The sequence below is a fragment of the Halichoeres trimaculatus genome, unplaced genomic scaffold (genome assembly GCF_033239565.1).
Source record: "Halichoeres trimaculatus isolate MK-OKI-2021-1 unplaced genomic scaffold, fHalTri1.1 fHalTri1_scaffold_4, whole genome shotgun sequence".
Taxonomy (NCBI): Eukaryota; Metazoa; Chordata; class Actinopteri; order Labriformes; family Labridae; genus Halichoeres; species Halichoeres trimaculatus.
Window position 1 is genome coordinate 32,557,567 of NW_027437182.1, and position 18,574 is coordinate 32,576,140.

Consider the following 18,574-nt stretch of genomic DNA (forward strand, 5'->3'; position numbering starts at 1 on the left):
TCAGTCTCTTGCTTTAGCAGAAAGCAAAACTCATAATTTGACCAAGAAACCACGTTGGTGGTGGCCCCTGTAATGCACAATAATGACAGTGTATTGGGGCCACTTTGAGAGGTAGAAAAAAAAGTATAAGTCCAATAAGTGATTTTTTTTGGGGAAAAAAAACTTTGAGTTAATAAAGTTAAAAAATATTTGTGTTGTAAAGATTGCAGATTTAAAAAAAAAGAAAGAAAAGAAAAAGAAAGAATATTTTTTTGTTTTTTTAGATGTGGAGACTTGTGTGACATTGAACTCCAAATCTCTAAGTTTTCAAAGTTGTACATTTACAAGAAAACTTCGAATTTGAATGTTCTTAACCAGCTGCCATTTCACTGTATCATGGACCCACTTGACACCCTAATCAAGTTTTACTTTCTATAGACCCAGCAATAAGGAGACACAAATTAATTTAGTCCAGAGTCATCACAATAGTTAAAGCATCCAGACTTAGAAAAGATTTAGAAAAGGAATGTTACAAACCCCAAAGCATTCTGTTTTTTTTTTCTTGAATATTTTTTTTTTTTAATTAATTTCCATGAGTACCTTAATACACCATCGTACATGACAAAAAAAGGAGGAGCACACTGTCTATCTTTTTGTCTTTTTCCCTTAAAGAAAAACACTATTTCGCCATTATTATTTTTTATTCAACTTGCAGAAAGAATAAATAAGGTCCAGTACTGAAATGTTGCGTAAACGTACCGTGACAGGAAATATTTAAGAATCGCAATTTAAATCTTACGGCACCACAAAAATTGGAAAATAGATATCGGGAGATTTCACTATACATTACACTGCTTGTCACCTAGCTACAACTAAAGATAGCATCGAGCTAACACAAAGTGTTGATTCAAGGCTGACTGATTGACATCAAAATGATTTCCTCATGTGGCCTTAAGAAAAAGTAGTCCCTCAGATGTAACAGTTGGTTGCACCTTGGTGGCAGTGGTAGACTGAGCCACTCACCTGTAGGTCAAATTTACATCATACATCTACCTGTGTTTGTTTTTATTTGTTGTTTTCCCCCAGGCACAGATGTTAACCCCACTCTTTACACAAACCTCAGCAGATCACATGTGATGTAGTGGATAATGATACTTGGATAATGTATGGTCAGCGAGTAGTTACGTGAAATAAATATAATATGAATTGATGTATGTATGATGTAATAAGGAGACACAAATTAATTTAGTCCAGAGTCATCACAATAGTTAAAGCATCCAGACTTAGAAAAGATTTAGAAAAGGAATGTTACAAACCCCAAAGCATTCTGTTTTTTTTTTCTTGAATATTTTTTTTTTTTAATTAATTTCCATGAGTACCTTAATACACCATCGTACATGACAAAAAAAGGAGGAGCACACTGTCTATCTTTTTGTCTTTTTCCCTTAAAGAAAAACACTATTTCGCCATTATTTTTTATTTATTTTTTCATTTTTTTAAATTTCCCAGTTATGTTTTTTTCTCTTTTTTTATAGTCACGCTTCCTTCTGTTTTCATGTTTTGTTTTGTTTTTTTTATCAATTTAATTTTTTTGTTCCCATTTTTTTATGATAGTGTTTCCTTTTTTGTGGTTTGCACTTCAGGGCTACCATATACTTACTATACATTTGCCAACGTTATTTATAAAGGCAGAAATTGTGGTGGGTTTGTTCTATTTGGATTCATTCAATCAGATCTGGGTCATGTGTCGTTAAGGTACAGACAACAGGAGGAACTTTTCCCAGAAGAATATAACTTCAAGTATGTTCAGTATGTATATTTTAGAGTGTAAACCTGTACTCAACAGAGTGGGTTTGGTTTGGTTGATACTTTTTTTTTTTATTTACAAAAACGATTCATAATGTGTATTTGGTTGAAAAAGTACATTTTTAACTTCTAGTAAAGCATTTCTCTTCTGTTAATGACCTCTTTGTGGCCTTTTGCCGCTCTGTGAGTGTTACAGCTGCTGCTGTCTCATAAACAACACACATCACAAACAGTGAAGTCTCAGCCTGGGTTTCCTCAGAAGTCTCCGCCCCTGAAGGCTGCTGACAGTCGGCTGCATGCCTGCATGGTCTGCCTGAGGAGGATCCAGGAAGGTTAGCGGACTGGAGACGTACGGGAGCAGCGCGCATCATGATCCCGAACCTCATCGCATGAAAGCCGAGCAACTCACATCCTTAGGTCCAGCTCTCACCCAAAGCCAGGTAACACTCTGACTGATATGCAGATGTAATGGAGAGTGTATCGGTGCGACGGAGCGAAATGTTCAGGTTTCAGCGCGTCTCTTCCAGTTCCCGTTAGTTTACCTGGTAGCCTGCGCTGACACTACTTCAGATAGGCATCAGTTTCCGTGTCAAACACTTAGAGCGTTCAACTCTCAGTCCTGGCACAGTTCCCAGGCAGTTCCTTAATATTTCAACGGGAAACTTATACTATAGTCGGATGATTAATTAATGAATAGTGCTGATAAATCACAGCCTTTCAGACTGTATCCGCACTTTTTAGGAGCTGCTGTTCCACAGTGAAGTCCAGAAAAAAAAGTGCGCCTCATTATGAACACCTCGTTTCGTTTCTGCAATGCGGGTAGTATTTTTCCATGTCTCTAAAGAGACAGGACTTTTGTCTGCCGGGGGCTGGGTGTGTTCCAAACATGTCTGTTTTTGGATATCTGGGATTCAGACAAATTTCCTGTCAGGAAGGGACAAGGATATGGCCTGGTCAGCTCCCTTCAATGGCTGACTCATCCAGGAGGAAGACAGGATTTTTCCTAACACAAACTCCAGGCTTTAGCTTACACACCCTAATACTAACACACACATCCCTTTACTATTTCTTCATGAATCTAATCTATTTATAGGGGCACAAGTTGATGTAAAGAGGTATTCTTTCTTGAACTTTACCTGAACTTGTCTCTTTAACCTGATGCCAAATACTCCACTGATTTACCTCCAGATGATGCCATCAGAGCTTTTCCTGTGACTCAAACTTTTACAAAGAAAGCCAGATTTACAAACTGGAAGTGTGGAGTTTTAAAGGTACGAGCACCAGGTTTCCAGGAAGGGTCTGAAAGAAGATTAAGGAAAAGTTTGACCTTATGTGTTTTTGGAGCCCATGAAAGTCTTAAAACACACTTCTCCAAAATGTTGGTGATGTGTATTTTAGTCATTCTAATTTCCTGTAAAAAGGAGAATCCCTGGTATTTTTAAATCTCGGTGCTGTCAAGGAGTGAATAATTTCTCAAGAAGTTAGTTACTGTGAAAAAGTTGAAAACCTTAAGTGCCTTGAAAAGATGTCGGTCGCAATGACCTGCTCCATCTGTAAAAGTAACCAGAGCTAAGTGGGAATGATGTGTCTACTTTGGCTTGACTACAGCTTCAGAGAAAACCATTAGCTCTGTGTATTTTAATGTCAACATCCCCTGATCTCCTGAGCAACTACTCACAGTCATTCCTGCAAGACACTAAGCTGGAGGAATCAGTACCGATGTAGAGATTTCCAATGTCTGTGCACATTTCCATGGCTTTATAGCAAACTGTGCATGATTCCTCTAAGTTATACATAATAAACTAAAGGTTTAGGGAAGTATATACAGGTATTGACATTGTCTGCGTCTGTGGAAATATGGATTGGCACGTATTTAGTAAGAGGGTCTTATCGTGAAACAAAATCCTGATATGATCAAAAGCAAATCTGAGGGTTTGACCCATCCTGAAGGTTTTCACTTGGGGTGGGAGAAAAAAAAATTGATGTATGGTAGTATCCTATTTTTCTTTTTTTAACGATTTTAGATAATGATTCTTTCCTCAAAAACCCTTTTTCCCCCCCTGAATTTAAGTCCTTCATTTGAGTCTTTTTTATAAGCTGGGTTGGAAAAAAGTTGAGAAGTCGGATCCCCTTATAAATCTTAAAAACTTACTCACATGTGATGTGCATTTTGGGGGAAAATATGGCCTCTGACATAGTCTGTGGACATCATCTTCATCATCATTTCATATTTTCTGTTTTTTTTTTTTTTTTTTAAAAAGCAAGCTTTACAAAAGGAAAAAATCTTCACACATCTATTTTTCAGGTCAGGTGCATTGGAGGGTCAGGTATCCTGTTGAACAATTCCAAAGTAAACACCCACACACCATCCAACTTGCAGAAAGAATAAATAAGGTCCAGTACTGAAATGTTGCGTAAACGTACCGTGACAGGAAATATTTAAGAATCGCAATTTAAATCTTACGGCACCACAAAAATTGGAAAATAGATATCGGGAGATTTCACTATACATTACACTGCTTGTCACCTAGCTACAACTAAAGATAGCATCGAGCTAACACAAAGTGTTGATTCAAGGCTGACTGATTGACATCAAAATGATTTCCTCATGTGGCCTTAAGAAAAAGTAGTCCCTCAGATGTAACAGTTGGTTGCACCTTGGTGGCAGTGGTAGACTGAGCCACTCACCTGTAGGTCAAATTTATATCATACATCTACCTGTGTTTGTTTTTATTTGTTGTTTTCCCCCAGGCACAGATGTTAACCCCACTCTTTACACAGACCTCAGCAGATCACATGTGATGTAGTGGATAATGATACTTGGATAATGTATGGTCAGCGAGTAGTTACGTGAAATAAATATAATATGAATTGATGTATGAAATTACTTTTAAGTAATCAGTCTCAGTGATTCCTCAGTGGTTAGGGATAAGGCTGTGTAGCCTGCTGTAATACAGACTCAGCATGGTGGAAAAATACAACAGCTTACAAGGACAACATAGAAGAGAGGAGATAAATGAATTGCTGGTGCATCTGAGGAGACAGCAGTCTGTTTTCATCTGGAGCACAGAGGTCAGTGATGCAGCGGTGAAAGCCAGCTTCCTTATTGCTAACATTAGCATCAAAGAGAGTCAGTGAGAAAATTCATGCTAAAGGCTGCTGAAGTCGTGTATTCTGAGGAGCAACAAATTTTGCCAACATTAGCCTGACGGAGGGTGAAAGAGGGATTTCAAAACTATTTATCACGTGTTATACATTTACAAAGCAGGGGATAACTTTACTTTGTTATTTGTTTAGAATAGTTGATCTTCATATGTTCATTTTGATTTAACCTTTCAGTGCAACACTATATTTTTAAATTCCAAATACATGTAACTCAATGTTTTGTGCCTTTCATGTCATCATCACGCGCTTAGTAACTGATCATCACACTGTGATCAGTTATTGAGCTCACGAGTTATTATATTTCTTTGTACTAAAACAAAGGGAAAAATTTGGACTTGTTATTTAGTAATTATGCTACAAATGTTCCAGTCCGGCTCACTTGAGATCATATTAGGGCTAGTTGACATGACAACGTTTCATCTGAAAACACTGAAATGCAGTGAAAAAAATTTGCATTTACACGGAAACACAGAGGGACTGAAAATGCTGTAGTGAGCAGGCCTGCAGGTGGTGCTATAACTGTCTTGTCCAGAAGCAGCTTTTGGTAGATCTCCACTGAAGTAGAGTTGGGCCGATCATCTGGTGTATTGGTAAATACCCAAAAGTGGAGTAAGAGATGCACATTTTGTATGAAGACAGTCAGCAGATTGAGCAGCACAAGCACGACACGGTAGTTAACGACGATCTGTACTGTTGTCCTGTTGCGCGAAGCGGAGTGTGACTTCAGTGTTTCCACTGAAAAACGCGAGCTTACTGTTTACACAGCAATGATGTTGGGAGCGTTTTGGAAAAATCCCACTCTGGAGGCCGTTTTCAAAAGTTTGCATTTTAGGTAGACTGAAACGCCGTTTCCGTGTAAACGCCTCTCACCCTTAAACCAGTGTCGTGTAAACGGCCCCTTAGACTGCATGTTGCCCTCGAACTGACATGAGTTTGACACCACTGGTCTTCAATGTCAATCAGGAGAAGCTAGACTCAAGCCGTTGCTTGTGTGACAGATGATAACCATCATTGATGAGTTTCGGCCAATTAAAGCAAACATTTTACAAAACCAGAAGTTCAGAAAGAAAGACGGGTGATAAATTATGTTAATACGAATATTTATTTCACTGTAATAATTCAAACCTTTTTTTTATAGTTTTTCAACTGTCTCATGATTTTGTTTCTTGAATTATTTTAACTATTTTTCCTGCTTGTCTTTAATACTTCCCAGTACATTGATAAAAAATAATTTGTGTAGCCACAATGAAGCTACATTTACCTAATGAAATGGTATCATTTTAAGTTTAACATCATTCATGGTAAAAGCAAAAAATGTTAAAGTTTCTGCTGGCATTCTTAAGACATGCAAAATACAAGGGTGGCTTTTATGGTCCTCTTCCCTTAAACTTTTCTGTTGGTATTTTCTCTTTCCTTAACCATTACCGTCTCAATGACAAAGCCCACAGCGCGCCGTGGTCCGGCTGCTTTATGCCTGTATTTTTCAGTTTGGCTGAAGTCTCTATCACTTGGCTATTAGTGTGTTTTGCTGGTGAATATTTCTCTGCTGCTGATTGGTCAGTGATGCTGTTAAAAACTAACATTTTTGCCACATTATCAACAGGAAGAGGTGAAATCATGTTTTTCTTCAATATAGCTGGATAATTAGTAAGAGAAAAAACATGTACATACTGTTTTTTTTGTAATTTATGTATCAATCACTTCAGCTACACATTTACACCACAGAACACACGTATAATAAAATGACTGAATTAGTCTTAACTCATTTCATACTGAGATATATGACTACAGAAAATGTGGCACAGTGTTTCCATCCAGCTGGCCTTTCACTGCTGAAAGACACTGCAGCTCACAGACTGCCAGACACATATTGGAAATAGGACACTTGCAGCTGTAGTCGTAAGCACTTTAAAAAGGTGACCACACAAAGAGTGAGCACAGAGCAGCATCAAGGATTGCTGCTGCGCTGTATTTCAAACTGCTGTTGCTGTTAACAAAGAGCTGGTCCTGACAGTCTTTAAGAGATTCATAGATTGAAGAAATGCTGAATGTAAACAATGAAAGAGCACAGGTCTGGTTAGATTCAGTGAACATGTTTGTTATGAAGCAGTTTATTATCAGGGGACTCTCTCAGACTTTGAAGCTGCTGTCCAGAAAGCTGTCACAAGCTCTCCAATAGAGTCATTCATTCAGACCTGTGTGCAGTGACTGTCAGTTTATTAAAATAATAAAATGCATACTTGGATAATGTTGAAGCACAGCTTGAAAAAGAGTCCTCAGTTTGTGGAAACATTGTGTATTAATGTCTGTTTAAATAATATCCAGGGAACGGGTTAGAAACAGATAAGATTTTTGGAACGTGGGAAGGCTATTTCTAGCAGGCACGTATGTGATGTCATTGTCTTAGTTCCGGGTGCTAACATGCTAACTGTTTCTAAATAGCACCAAACACAAAGAAGGCTAAAAGCTTGAAATGTCATGAGTTTGGTATTTTGTTGCCTTTTGCTTTCCTTTTTTCATCACCACTTCCTTAAGCCTTGACATTTGAGGGACAAAACGAGGAAAATGGCACCATTGATAAACAATGGAACCTTGTGTTGGAAATTGAAACAGGATGCAGTGCTAGCTTGTTGCTAACTTCTATGTGCATGCAGTTGGGGGTTTAACAGTGGACTCTCTGTTTATCAAACTGTTATAAACTCAGCACAAAAAGTAAGTAAACGTGTATTTGGGGATGGGTACCAGTCACATTTGAAACGATACAGTATCGATGCACGTTACCTGGCAATCGGTACCAGTACTTAATGGTACCAATTTTCGCTACTTTTTGTGTTTATGTAGTGGAAAATATCAATTTATTTAATTTTAATTTTTTTTTTTCAACTTAACATATTTATTTGTCAGTATATAATCTTACAATGATGTGTTTATGTTCAGCATGGAAAATCACCCTCTCTTCCACTCCCTCAGAGTCACAAGGATGTGTTTAGGTACCTAAACATGGTACTTTTTGATTTTACATGAATCGGTATCCGGTATGTTTTACAGAATTCGGTCAGTACCTACAAAAGTACATAATTCTGTACCCATCCCTATGTGTATTTGGTAGATTTTTTTCCCTGGTGTAACAATGTTTCTTGTTAATAAATTTTATAGTGTTGGAAAGCCTGTTAAGTGGTGCCAGTTTTGCGGTTTGGCATTAGCAGAGAAGGTTTGGCACATTTTTCACAGGTACAACCCACAAACTCATCTCTGCTCCTTATCCCATAAATACATCTTCCTTACAAATGTGGCTCTATTTAAAGAAGAAATAAACAGGCTTTACAACACTATAAGATGTGATACCAAGGAGCAGTTACAACAAAGAAATCATCCATCAACCACTGTCTGTAACTTTTTGTGCCAAGTTCATACTTTGTGGTTGTTTTTTTTGTTTTGTTTTTTCCATTTCAGTTTGGCATAACTTGAGACAACAAATACTGAGAACTACTGGACAGTGAAGATTTTGTGGCTTCAGCCCATAGACTGTATGTAGAGTGGACAGTGTGGCCTGGTTTTGAAGCCAAAATTCCCCTGTCACAGGCACCACCATCGTAGCAGTTGTGCAGTCAGAGTCTGTGTATATTGACTGAGGGATTTTGGGTGAATCTGAGTGGAGCCGGGTAAAAAAAAAATATATATTTTTTCTTTCAAGAGTCTAATCATTTCCTGACTCTACTTCCCGACATATTTTACAATCCCTGAAAAAAAATAAACAATAATGGCAGCTGTCAATTGTCGTTTAAAGTGATGTAAAACCTTATTTTTAACCTCGTATAAATAATGAGAACAAAAAAATTTCAGAAAAAGAAAGGACTTGAATACAATGCAGCCAAATTATATCTTCAAATCAGCACAACAATTGGACATGAAACATTTTTGCACTGTCCATACTCTTTCTTACTTTTGTTTTCTTAAATGCTGCGGTGACTCCTGAATTTCCCCTCGGGGATAAATAAAGTATTTTCTATTCTATTTCTATTCTATTCTATTCTATTCTATGAGAAACAATTCTACGAGGTGTATCAGTTTTTTTAAAGTTTGACCACAGCCCATCTGGAATGACTGGAGAGCCAGATTTTTTAGCTATACTACAGCCAGTCACCAGGGGGAGCAGTTTTTGTGGCAACTTCACTTCGCAGCCGAGCAAGATGACGTCCATTTTTTTTACAGTCTATGCTTCAGCCTCTATTCAGGCACTGCTAACATACCTGCTATCAGGCCTGCACCAGTGCTTTGAGTTTCATGCTAACATGTCTGTGGAGGTTGTCTTCTAGGTCATGGTAATTCTAAGCTTGAGCCAATAAAAGCCACAAGACTTGATAGAGTTTTGAAGGTTTTGAAGATTTTTCACTTCTCCTTCAAAAGGTCTCTTAACTTCTTACAGTCTGGTTGACAAAGCTTAGCAGTAAAAAGTATAAGCCGCTGAAGGCTTGTCAGTCTGCCAGTGAGTCACAGCCACATTTGACTCACTGGCAGACTGACGTCCAGACTTTTTGTTAGGAGAGTCTCTAACCTGGCTCCTGAGAGTCATTAGAGTCTTCAGTTGTCTGAGATTATAGTAAACACAGTCGTTAACCTTGTTCCTTGGAATCATTGGGGTCATGTGATCCACGGTGTGGGACATGAGACATCTCTTTCCAAAATCTGGACAAGGCATGCTAGGTCAAGCTAAGCCAAGTGTGATAATTTTGTGTGGATGTTTGAGTATTTATTAAATTATTGTTCATAAGAAGCACATGAATGGTTTAGGATTTTCAAAACTTCTTCTTGTTCCTCTTGACATGTAGGACTGTTAGAAACCTGCACAGACCCTGTACTTAGAATTCAATCACATCACTGTTTCACTCTCCCAAAGCCAATCTGTTTTCCTCTTTGAATTAACTTAGAGCAATGTGGAAAAACTCTCCGTCTCTCTTTCATCTCAACAGGCACCATGATTCCTGTGATGGAGTTCAGACAGTTTTCTGAACAGCAACCAGCGTTCAGAGTCCTGAAGCCGTGGTGGGATGTGTTCACAGACTATCTGTCTGTGATCATGCTAATGATCGGCGTCTTTGGATGCACTCTTCAGGTCAGTAACAATCCCTCACAACGACGTCTCTACTAAGAGGGAACCAGATAATGTGATCCATGAGGGGTTTTATGGCTTTTGCTACTTGTTTCCTCTTTTCGACTGCAACTGTAGGAGTGAAGGACAATTGTGGCTAATGCACACTAATGTATTATGAGATTGTCAGAGAACAAACAAATGTATGAGGCAAAATTTGTTTTCTGTGTGTTTCCATTCAATTTGGAGTTATTGAATTTCCAGGAGTGAGCCTGTGGGCTCTCTGCTGCAGCATTACTGCCGTGCCTCCTGCATTGGCACCAGCTCAGAGCCGCTCATTCTCAGCTTTTACAACCTGGACTGTATGCAGCAAAGGAAGCATTCAGCCCATCAGGAGGTTACCAGTGGAAACATTTACCCACCCAGCCCCTTTTAGTAAACACAAAATCCCACAATGTTTTTTTTCTCACAACACTCCCCTCTCGCCTTTCTCCTTCTCTCAGGAGCAGGAATGTGTTTTGGCCACTGCAGTGCTCTGTAGAGTAAACCCTGAAAATTACACCAATACATTGTGAGAAAACTGTTTAATGGGTATTTATCAGAGCAGGAGCAGCTTTTGTTTTGAACTCACTCCTCTAACAATGTTAAAGCAAACTGTAGTTAATTATGCAACCGAGTTTACTTTCCAGTGCAGGACACCATCAACATGGCCTTTTATGTAACAGCTCCATCACCTCCTGCTTTAATCCCTGCATTTAGAGTCTGAGGGAGAAAAAACGAGAAATACTGAGTTTGTAGAAATTTGCAGATCAGCTCCTCAGAGACCTCATCACACCTGACTTTGCATTTTAATCTGTGCTGTTCTGCTTCAAACTGCACTGCCTTTACTTTAGTATCACATTGTACCCATGCCTCCTGTGCAGGCATTAGTTTATTCAATCACACCACATTATAACATGCATTAAAGAGCATCAGGCTTATTTTGTAAACAGTTTACAAAATGTCTCGACTCTAGGCCTGCCGCCATTGAATTAAAGTTCACATTTCCTGTTATAAAGCGCTGCAGCAGAGCAGCTGTGTTTCATTATTTACTCATTGTGTAAATACTGTTAGCTTTTGGCCAGAGCCCTGAGAGTATTTTTTGGCTCATTACATCAGGATACCCTGAGGAATCATGTCCCAAAAAGGATTTAAATCACTGTAAATCCTTAAAAAACAGAGTGACTAAAGATAGTCCCATAAAAACAGAACACATGAGACTAATCCTCTGTGCACAGTTTCTTTAGCCTGCATTCTTTTGTTTGGCCAGCAGGGGGGACCTAATGATTGCAAAAACAAAAAAGCAACTGTGTACAAGTCTAAAGACCCCTTCACTGTTTGTAAACAGCTGCAGCTGCACACACATTTTGGCAGCGGAGTACAATGTTTTATCAAGCTACGCAAGGTAAAACTACAGAAAACTTCACTTTGAAGAACAGTTAATGACTCCAGGCTTCCTGTGCAATCACTGAGAGGATGGAAGGCATCAACAATGGACAGATGTTTTTTAGTGGAGTTCACCAGAGAGGGGTTTAAACACACAAGTAGCTTGATGTTTGTAACTGCATTATCCATGGACATATTCAGCCTGTTAATTACCAAAACACAAACTTGTGTCATTAAACCAGAAACCCTCTCAAACAATAGACGAGCACACAGACCAATGAGTGTGAGATCTTGGTTATAAGAAAAGAAGCCAAAAAACTATACCCAGGCAGAGAACTACTCCAAATGTATTAGAAGAAAAGTGGTTTTACATTTCAGGATCTCTAATAGAGGGTATGTGTTTACATCTCTTCCCCTCTGGGACACGCCCACTTTCAGTCAGACTGTGTGGCAAAACCAAGCAGCAACCTCTGGTCTAAGAAAATAAGACACTGCTGAAGTGATAAAATCTGCTGTTCCTCGAGTGTCCGCTTGAGGCTGGCTCTGGAAGTACAGGAAGTCACAAACACACCAAGCCAAAAAAGCTGTTATCAAAGCAGAAATTAACCTATTTACAGCCTGGTTCAAAAAACGTCTCCTGTCTGAGTCACTAATTTTACTATCGACTCACACTGTCAAAGGGTGAGTTTTTTTTCTAACTGGGCCGTTCAGAGGATATCAAGATTAGTCCAATCAAAGGCACAGCTGAGTGCTGACCAGCGGGCCCCCTACAGCTGTATTCAAAGCCCTTGCCACTACCAATATGGCTACTATAGCCGATGTGCTTCATTTTCCGTTTAGAAACAGACGGGTGACGTCGGGGAGATGATGTCCAGTAAATAGGCAAAACAGACCTCACTTTGTGTTGCGGGACATGGCAGTTAACTCAGCAAGACAGGGAAAAATGTGTAATATGACATGAAAATAGGGATAGTTGGACTTGACATTGATGTGTTAAAGCTACCAAAGAACCAGGGGTACACGAACATCGACGTGTGACTGGAAATCATATCCTGACATTTACTTGTACCTGATTTTAACACCAGGAAAACACACAATGTAAAGCCTGAAAGCTACGAAAGCCTCTATATGATACAATTTACAGTGTAGTGACCCAAGGGAATACACATATTATCTATTTAAACTTTTGGTATTGAACATAGACTGTATAATTAATGGACGTGCAGCCTCCAGTAGTGTCGCTTTAGTCAACGAAAATTATGACTAAATATCAACGGGAGGAGACAGGATGTGAATGGTGGTCATGTGACTAAAACTATAATTAGATATATAATGTAATATTGTTGACGAATAAAAACGGGACTAAATGTGGTTTACAAGATGAAAACTCTGCTAATATACATCTTCATTTTCGTTAACCAAAACGAGATAATACAGAGAGAAATTATAGTTTGACACAAAGACTAGACTAAAACTAAAATTAAAACAGGTCGCCAAAAACAACACTAGCCTCCAGACAGTATTCAAGTATAGTTAATATCAAATACTTGATACAACACAGCTACAACTGCTTAGTGCTGGAGTACCCCTTATCTGGAAAACTGTATTAGACTCACTTTAAGTTAGTGTACAAACTATGTCGAGCACAAGGTTTCTAATCACACAAACACAAAAATGTTTTGGTTATGAAAAATATAGCAGAATGAAATATGCTAACATTAAGAGATTTCTTACTTTAATGTATAATTATACCCAAAATACAGCATAAATTAACGTTAACTGACACACAATGAGAACCGCAAATCCAGTTGTTGGATTTGTTGTTTCTGTAAATTGCAGCGATCCATCAGTTTCTCCTCTCTTTGTCTTTTAGTAGCCCTTTAGAAGTTAGGTTGGACTGCTTTTCAAGCATGTTTGATCAATAATTAGCCCAACAGCTCAGGTGTGACTGTCTTTATTTTAAAGCTACACCTGTGAAGTGGGAGATAGACGAAGTGTCAGGACCACAATCTGCAAACACAGCAGAGGATTTAAGGCGACCAGGAAACTCAATCACATTGTGAAGAGTAATGTAACATATGTAATTGATTATGTTTTCACATCATGTCAAAATAATTCAGCTGATTAGACTTAATAACAGTTTGCTCCAATGTCAGACTTCATGTGGCCTTTTCGGCTGCCCTGTTGATGCATCATCTATAGCGTTTTGCCCATCTGGCACATTAAGAGGGGTGAAGAGTAGACTGCTCAGGTGCATCAGTTGGTTTTTAAATTCTGGCAGTAGTTCAAGTCAGGTGAAAGTTAGTGCCAGAAAAGTAAACTATATATTTAAAAAAAAACTATGTCACAACCTGCCTGTTGTTTCAACTGGTTTTTAATCAATGAGGGTGTTGTGTCCCCCAGAGGATGAAATGTTGATTCCCTAACAAATCACACCCTGGGTCTCCCTAAGCCAGGGATCTCAAACTCGTGCCATGGAGGGCTAAGAGGCTGCAGGTTTTTTTTCCAACCAAAAACTCCACCAACTGATTTCACTGATTAGTCCCTGCTCTCTGCTTGGAGGTAATCAGTGAAATCAGCTGGTGGAGTTTTTGGTTGGAAAGAAAACCTGCAGCCTCTTAGCCCTCCATAGCACAATTTTGTGATCCCTGTTCTAAGCTCTTTCCCCTCAACCAAGTGTGATGATTTTTGGCAATCGCATGGTGGTGACCAGTAAAACTTACTCAAGCCCAAGCCCAGTAGATTTGGGGGATGCTGTGATGAGGCTGACCTGGTGAGACCTGCCTGGGGACTCAGAGTGATAGCACTGACTCTTCTGCTGGCAAAACACAAACCAGTTGAAAGAAGTTGTGCCGCGTCAAACTTTCCAGCAGATAAATTTACAGGACATTTTTCTGTCTCATTCACATAAATCGTTTTCTTTAAGCAGGATTTATCTTGTCTTATCTAAAAGTAGACTCCAGTAGAACATTGTGTCATGGTGTAGAAATTCCTCCTGATGTCATGCTGCTAACATCTCCACTCTTGTTGCCTTTCTTTTCTCCCTTTTGCAGGTAATGCAAGATAAAATCATTTGCCTACCTCAGAGAATATCATCGTCTTCAGCAAACAGCAGTGACGAGAATAGGTTCAATATTTCCAGTATTTCCAAACCAAGTGAAATGACAGGTCTAAAGACTGATCTGGATCTTCAGCAGTACAGTTTCATCAATCAGATGTGCTATGAGAAGGCCCTCCATTGGTATGCCAAGTACTTTCCTTATTTAGTACTCATACACACGCTGGTTTTCATGGTGTGCAGCAACTTCTGGTTCAAGTTCCCTGGCTCGAGCTCCAAAATCGAGCATTTTATCTCCATGCTGGGGAAGTGCTTCGACTCTCCCTGGACCACAAGAGCTCTGTCTGAGGTGTCTGGAGAAAACCCTGAAGAGAAGGACCATAAAAAGAACACCACAACTAGGGCCAACACGGCTGTAAGCCCTGGAGAAGGAAGTCTGGAGAAGACACAGTCGCTCAGGTCTATCCCTGAAAAGATCGTTGTTGAAAAACCAACGGCGAGCGTGCTGGATAAAAAAGAGGGGGAACAAGCCAAAGCTCTGTTTGAGAAGGTGAAGAAGTTTCGTTTGCACGTGGAGGAGGGAGATATCCTCTATCTGATGTATGTTCGACAGACGGTGTTCAAGGTGATTAAATTCCTCCTGATCATTGCCTATAACAGCTCTTTGGTGGACAAAGTGAAGAACAGAGTTCGCTGCCAAGTGGAGATCCAGGAGATGACGGGCTACAAGGACTTCCAGTGTAACCACACCATGGCTCATCTGTTTTCAAAGCTTTCTTACTGCTACCTGTGTTTGGTGGCTGTGTATGGATTAACAAGCCTCTACACCTCCTACTGGCTGTTTTACCGCTCACTCAAAGAATACTCCTTTGAGTATGTTCGACAGGAAACAGGGATTAACGACATCCCAGATGTTAAGAATGACTTTGCTTTCATGCTTCACATGATCGATCAGTACGACCCGCTGTACTCCAAACGATTTGCTGTCTTTCTGTCCGAGGTCAGCGAGAACAAACTGAAGCAGCTCAACCTGAACCATGAGTGGACGGCAGAGAAGCTGCGTCAGAGACTTCAGACGAACGCCAACAACCGGCTGGAGCTTCAGCTGTTCTTGCTGCCTGGGTTACCGGACACTGTCTTTGAGTTGACCGAGCTGCAGTCACTGAAGCTGGAGATCATCAACAACGTCACCATCCCTGCCTCTGTGTCCCAGCTGGAGGACCTCCAGGAGCTCTCTCTTTACCAGTGCTCTTTGAAGCTGCACACAACAGCTACCTCCTTCTTTAAAGAGAACCTGAAGGTGCTCCGTGTGAAGTTTGACGATAACAGAGAGCTTCCACACTGGATGTATGGCCTGCGCAACCTAGAGGAGCTCTATCTGACTGGATCACTGTGCCCTGATGCCTCCAAGAATATCGTCTTAGAGTCGCTGCGGGAGATGAAGTGTCTGAAAACTCTCTCCCTGAAAAGTAATTTGACAAAGATACCCCAGTCCATCGTGGATGTTTCCAGCCATCTGCAGCGGCTGTACCTGCACAACGATGGCACCAAGCTAGTGATGCTCAACAACCTGAAAAAGATGTCCAACCTGATCGAGCTGGAGTTGGTGCGCTGTGACCTGGAGCGCATCCCCCATGCTATCTTCAGCCTGACAAATCTCCAAGAGCTCGACCTGAAGGAAAACAACATTCGCTCAATAGAGGAGATCATCAGCTTTCAACACCTACGTAAACTGACGTGCCTCAAACTGTGGCACAACGGGATCATGTACATCCCAGAGCACATAAAGAAGCTGGGGAGCCTGGAGCGCCTCTACTTCAGCCACAACAAGATTGAGATATTGCCTTCGCACCTGTTCCTGTGCAACAAGCTGCGCTACCTGGACCTGTCCAATAACGACATCCGATTCATCCCTCCAGAAATCGGAGTCCTGCAGAGTCTACAGTATTTCTCTGTCACTTGTAACAAAATTGAAAATCTCCCAGATGAGCTCTTCTTTTGCAAAAAGCTGAAAACACTGAAGCTTGGCAAAAACTCTCTGTCCATCCTCTCACCAAAAGTCTCCTACCTACACCTACTGACCTACCTGGATCTCAAAGGCAACCACTTCGAGCACCTGCCTCAGGAGCTCGGTTGCTGTCGTGCTTTGAAACGAAGTGGCCTTATCGCCGAGGAGGCACTGTTTGAAACTCTGCCTTCAGATGTCAGGGACCAAATGAAGGCTGAGTGAGATGCCTTAATGAGGACAAAGTGTCTGCTGTTTGTTCTACCTACAGACTCAGAGCACTTGTTTTGTATGAAGCCATTGATATACCGAAGTATTACACTACTGCTAAGAGTATAAGGTTTTATTTTTTTATGTTTCTTGGTGGAGGATAAAAGACTCATTCATTTATTGTCACATTGATTCAAGCTGATACTCGGAGGCATGTTTGGTTCTGTTGGTAATAATTTACAGTAGGGAAAAGAAGTATTGAACGCGTCAACTTTTTTCTCATCACATTTATTTCCAAAGCTGTAATTCAAACAAAGTTTCTACCAGACATTGGTATTAACTCAAATAATCCACACATGAAAAGAAATCACAATGTTCAGGTCCATAAATAATGATTATGTGAAATTAAGTTTGATAACACAGGAAAAAAGTACTAAACACGCTAACTGAGACTTATCTAATACTTAGTGGAGAAGCCTTTGTTCTCATTGACAGCTTCCAGAAGCTTCTTGTATGTTTGAACTAATGGCCCACACTGCTCAGGTGTGATTTTGGCCCATTCCTCTGCACAGATTGTCTTTAAATCTGAAATATTCTTTGGCGCCCTCTGGTGAACCCTTTTCTTTAGTTCTTTCCACAAATGTTCAATTTGATTTAAGTCAGGTGATTGACTAGGCCATTCTAACAGATTGATTTTCTTTTTTTGAAACCATTTGAGAGCCAACTTTGCCGTCTGCTTTGGATGGTTGTCCTGCTGGAAGGTCCAGCCACGTCTCATCTTCATCATCCTGGTGGATGGCAGCAGATTCAGATCAAGAATTTCCCCATACATGGCTCCATTCATTGCTTCATCAATTATATGAAGTTTGCCAACACCATGAGATGAGAAACAACCCCATGCCATGATGCTTCCACCTCCAAACTTCACTGTTGGTGTAGTGTTTTTTGGGTGATGTGCAGTGCCGTTTCTCCTCCAAACATGGTATGTACTATTACAGCCAAAAAGTTCAATTTTGGTCTCGTCTGACCAGACAACATTCTCCCAGTATTCTACAGGCTTGTCAAGATGCTGTTTAGCAAACTTTAAACCAGCTTGAACATGACTTTTCTTGAGGAATGGAGTCTTGCGAGCTGAGCGTCCATCGAGGCCATGGCGGTGGAGTGCATTGCCTATTGTTTTCTCTGTAACAATTGTACCTGCTGCCTCCAAGTCTTTCTGGAGCACTTTCAGGGTGGTCCTTGGCTTGTTGAGTACTTTTCTGACTTTCTTTCTGACTTCCTGGTCAGAAATCTTGCAAGGAGCTCCTGAGCGTGGTATGGTAAGGCGGTGCTTCTTCCACTTGTGAATAATGGCCCCAACGGTGCTGACTGAAATATTCAGGTGCTTTGATATAAGTCTGTAACCAGTTCCATTCTGATGCTGAGCAGCTATGAGGTTGTGAATGTCTTCAGAGAGCTCTTTGCCTTTACCCATTATAAGGTGTGTGGTATTTAACTGCTTGGTGATAAAACAACCTTTTTTATAGGACCATCAATTTGCTGTAGCCCAGCTGATGTTGGTTTGCACTAATTGGAAGTTCATGGAATAATTACTGACAGATTTCAGGTGGTATGGTGCATTTCCTTGCCAAAGTATACAGCCTTTCCATGGTGTGTTCAATACTTTGTTCACGCGTTATCGTACTTAATTCCACATAACCATTATTTATGGACCTGAATGTTGTGATTTCTTGTCATGTTTGGATTATTTGAGTTAACACCAATGTCTGGTAGAAATTTTGTTTGAATTGTATCTTTGTAAATAAATGTAATGAGAAAAAAGTTGACGCGTTCAATA

General features: G+C 40.1%; 1 protein-coding gene across 1 annotated transcript; it reads left to right on the forward strand.

Moving 5' to 3' along the window:
- Positions 1 to 2,077: 2,077 nt before the first annotated feature.
- lrrc8c (leucine rich repeat containing 8 VRAC subunit C) lies at positions 2,078 to 17,004 on the forward strand. The gene is made up of 3 exons (XM_074668329.1): positions 2,078 to 2,225; positions 9,921 to 10,063; positions 14,518 to 17,004. The coding sequence occupies exons 2-3, from the start codon at positions 9,926 to 9,928 to the stop codon at positions 16,750 to 16,752; spliced, it is 2,373 nt and encodes a 790-aa protein (XP_074524430.1). The 5' UTR covers positions 2,078 to 2,225; positions 9,921 to 9,925; the 3' UTR covers positions 16,753 to 17,004.
- Positions 17,005 to 18,574: the final 1,570 nt, after the last annotated feature.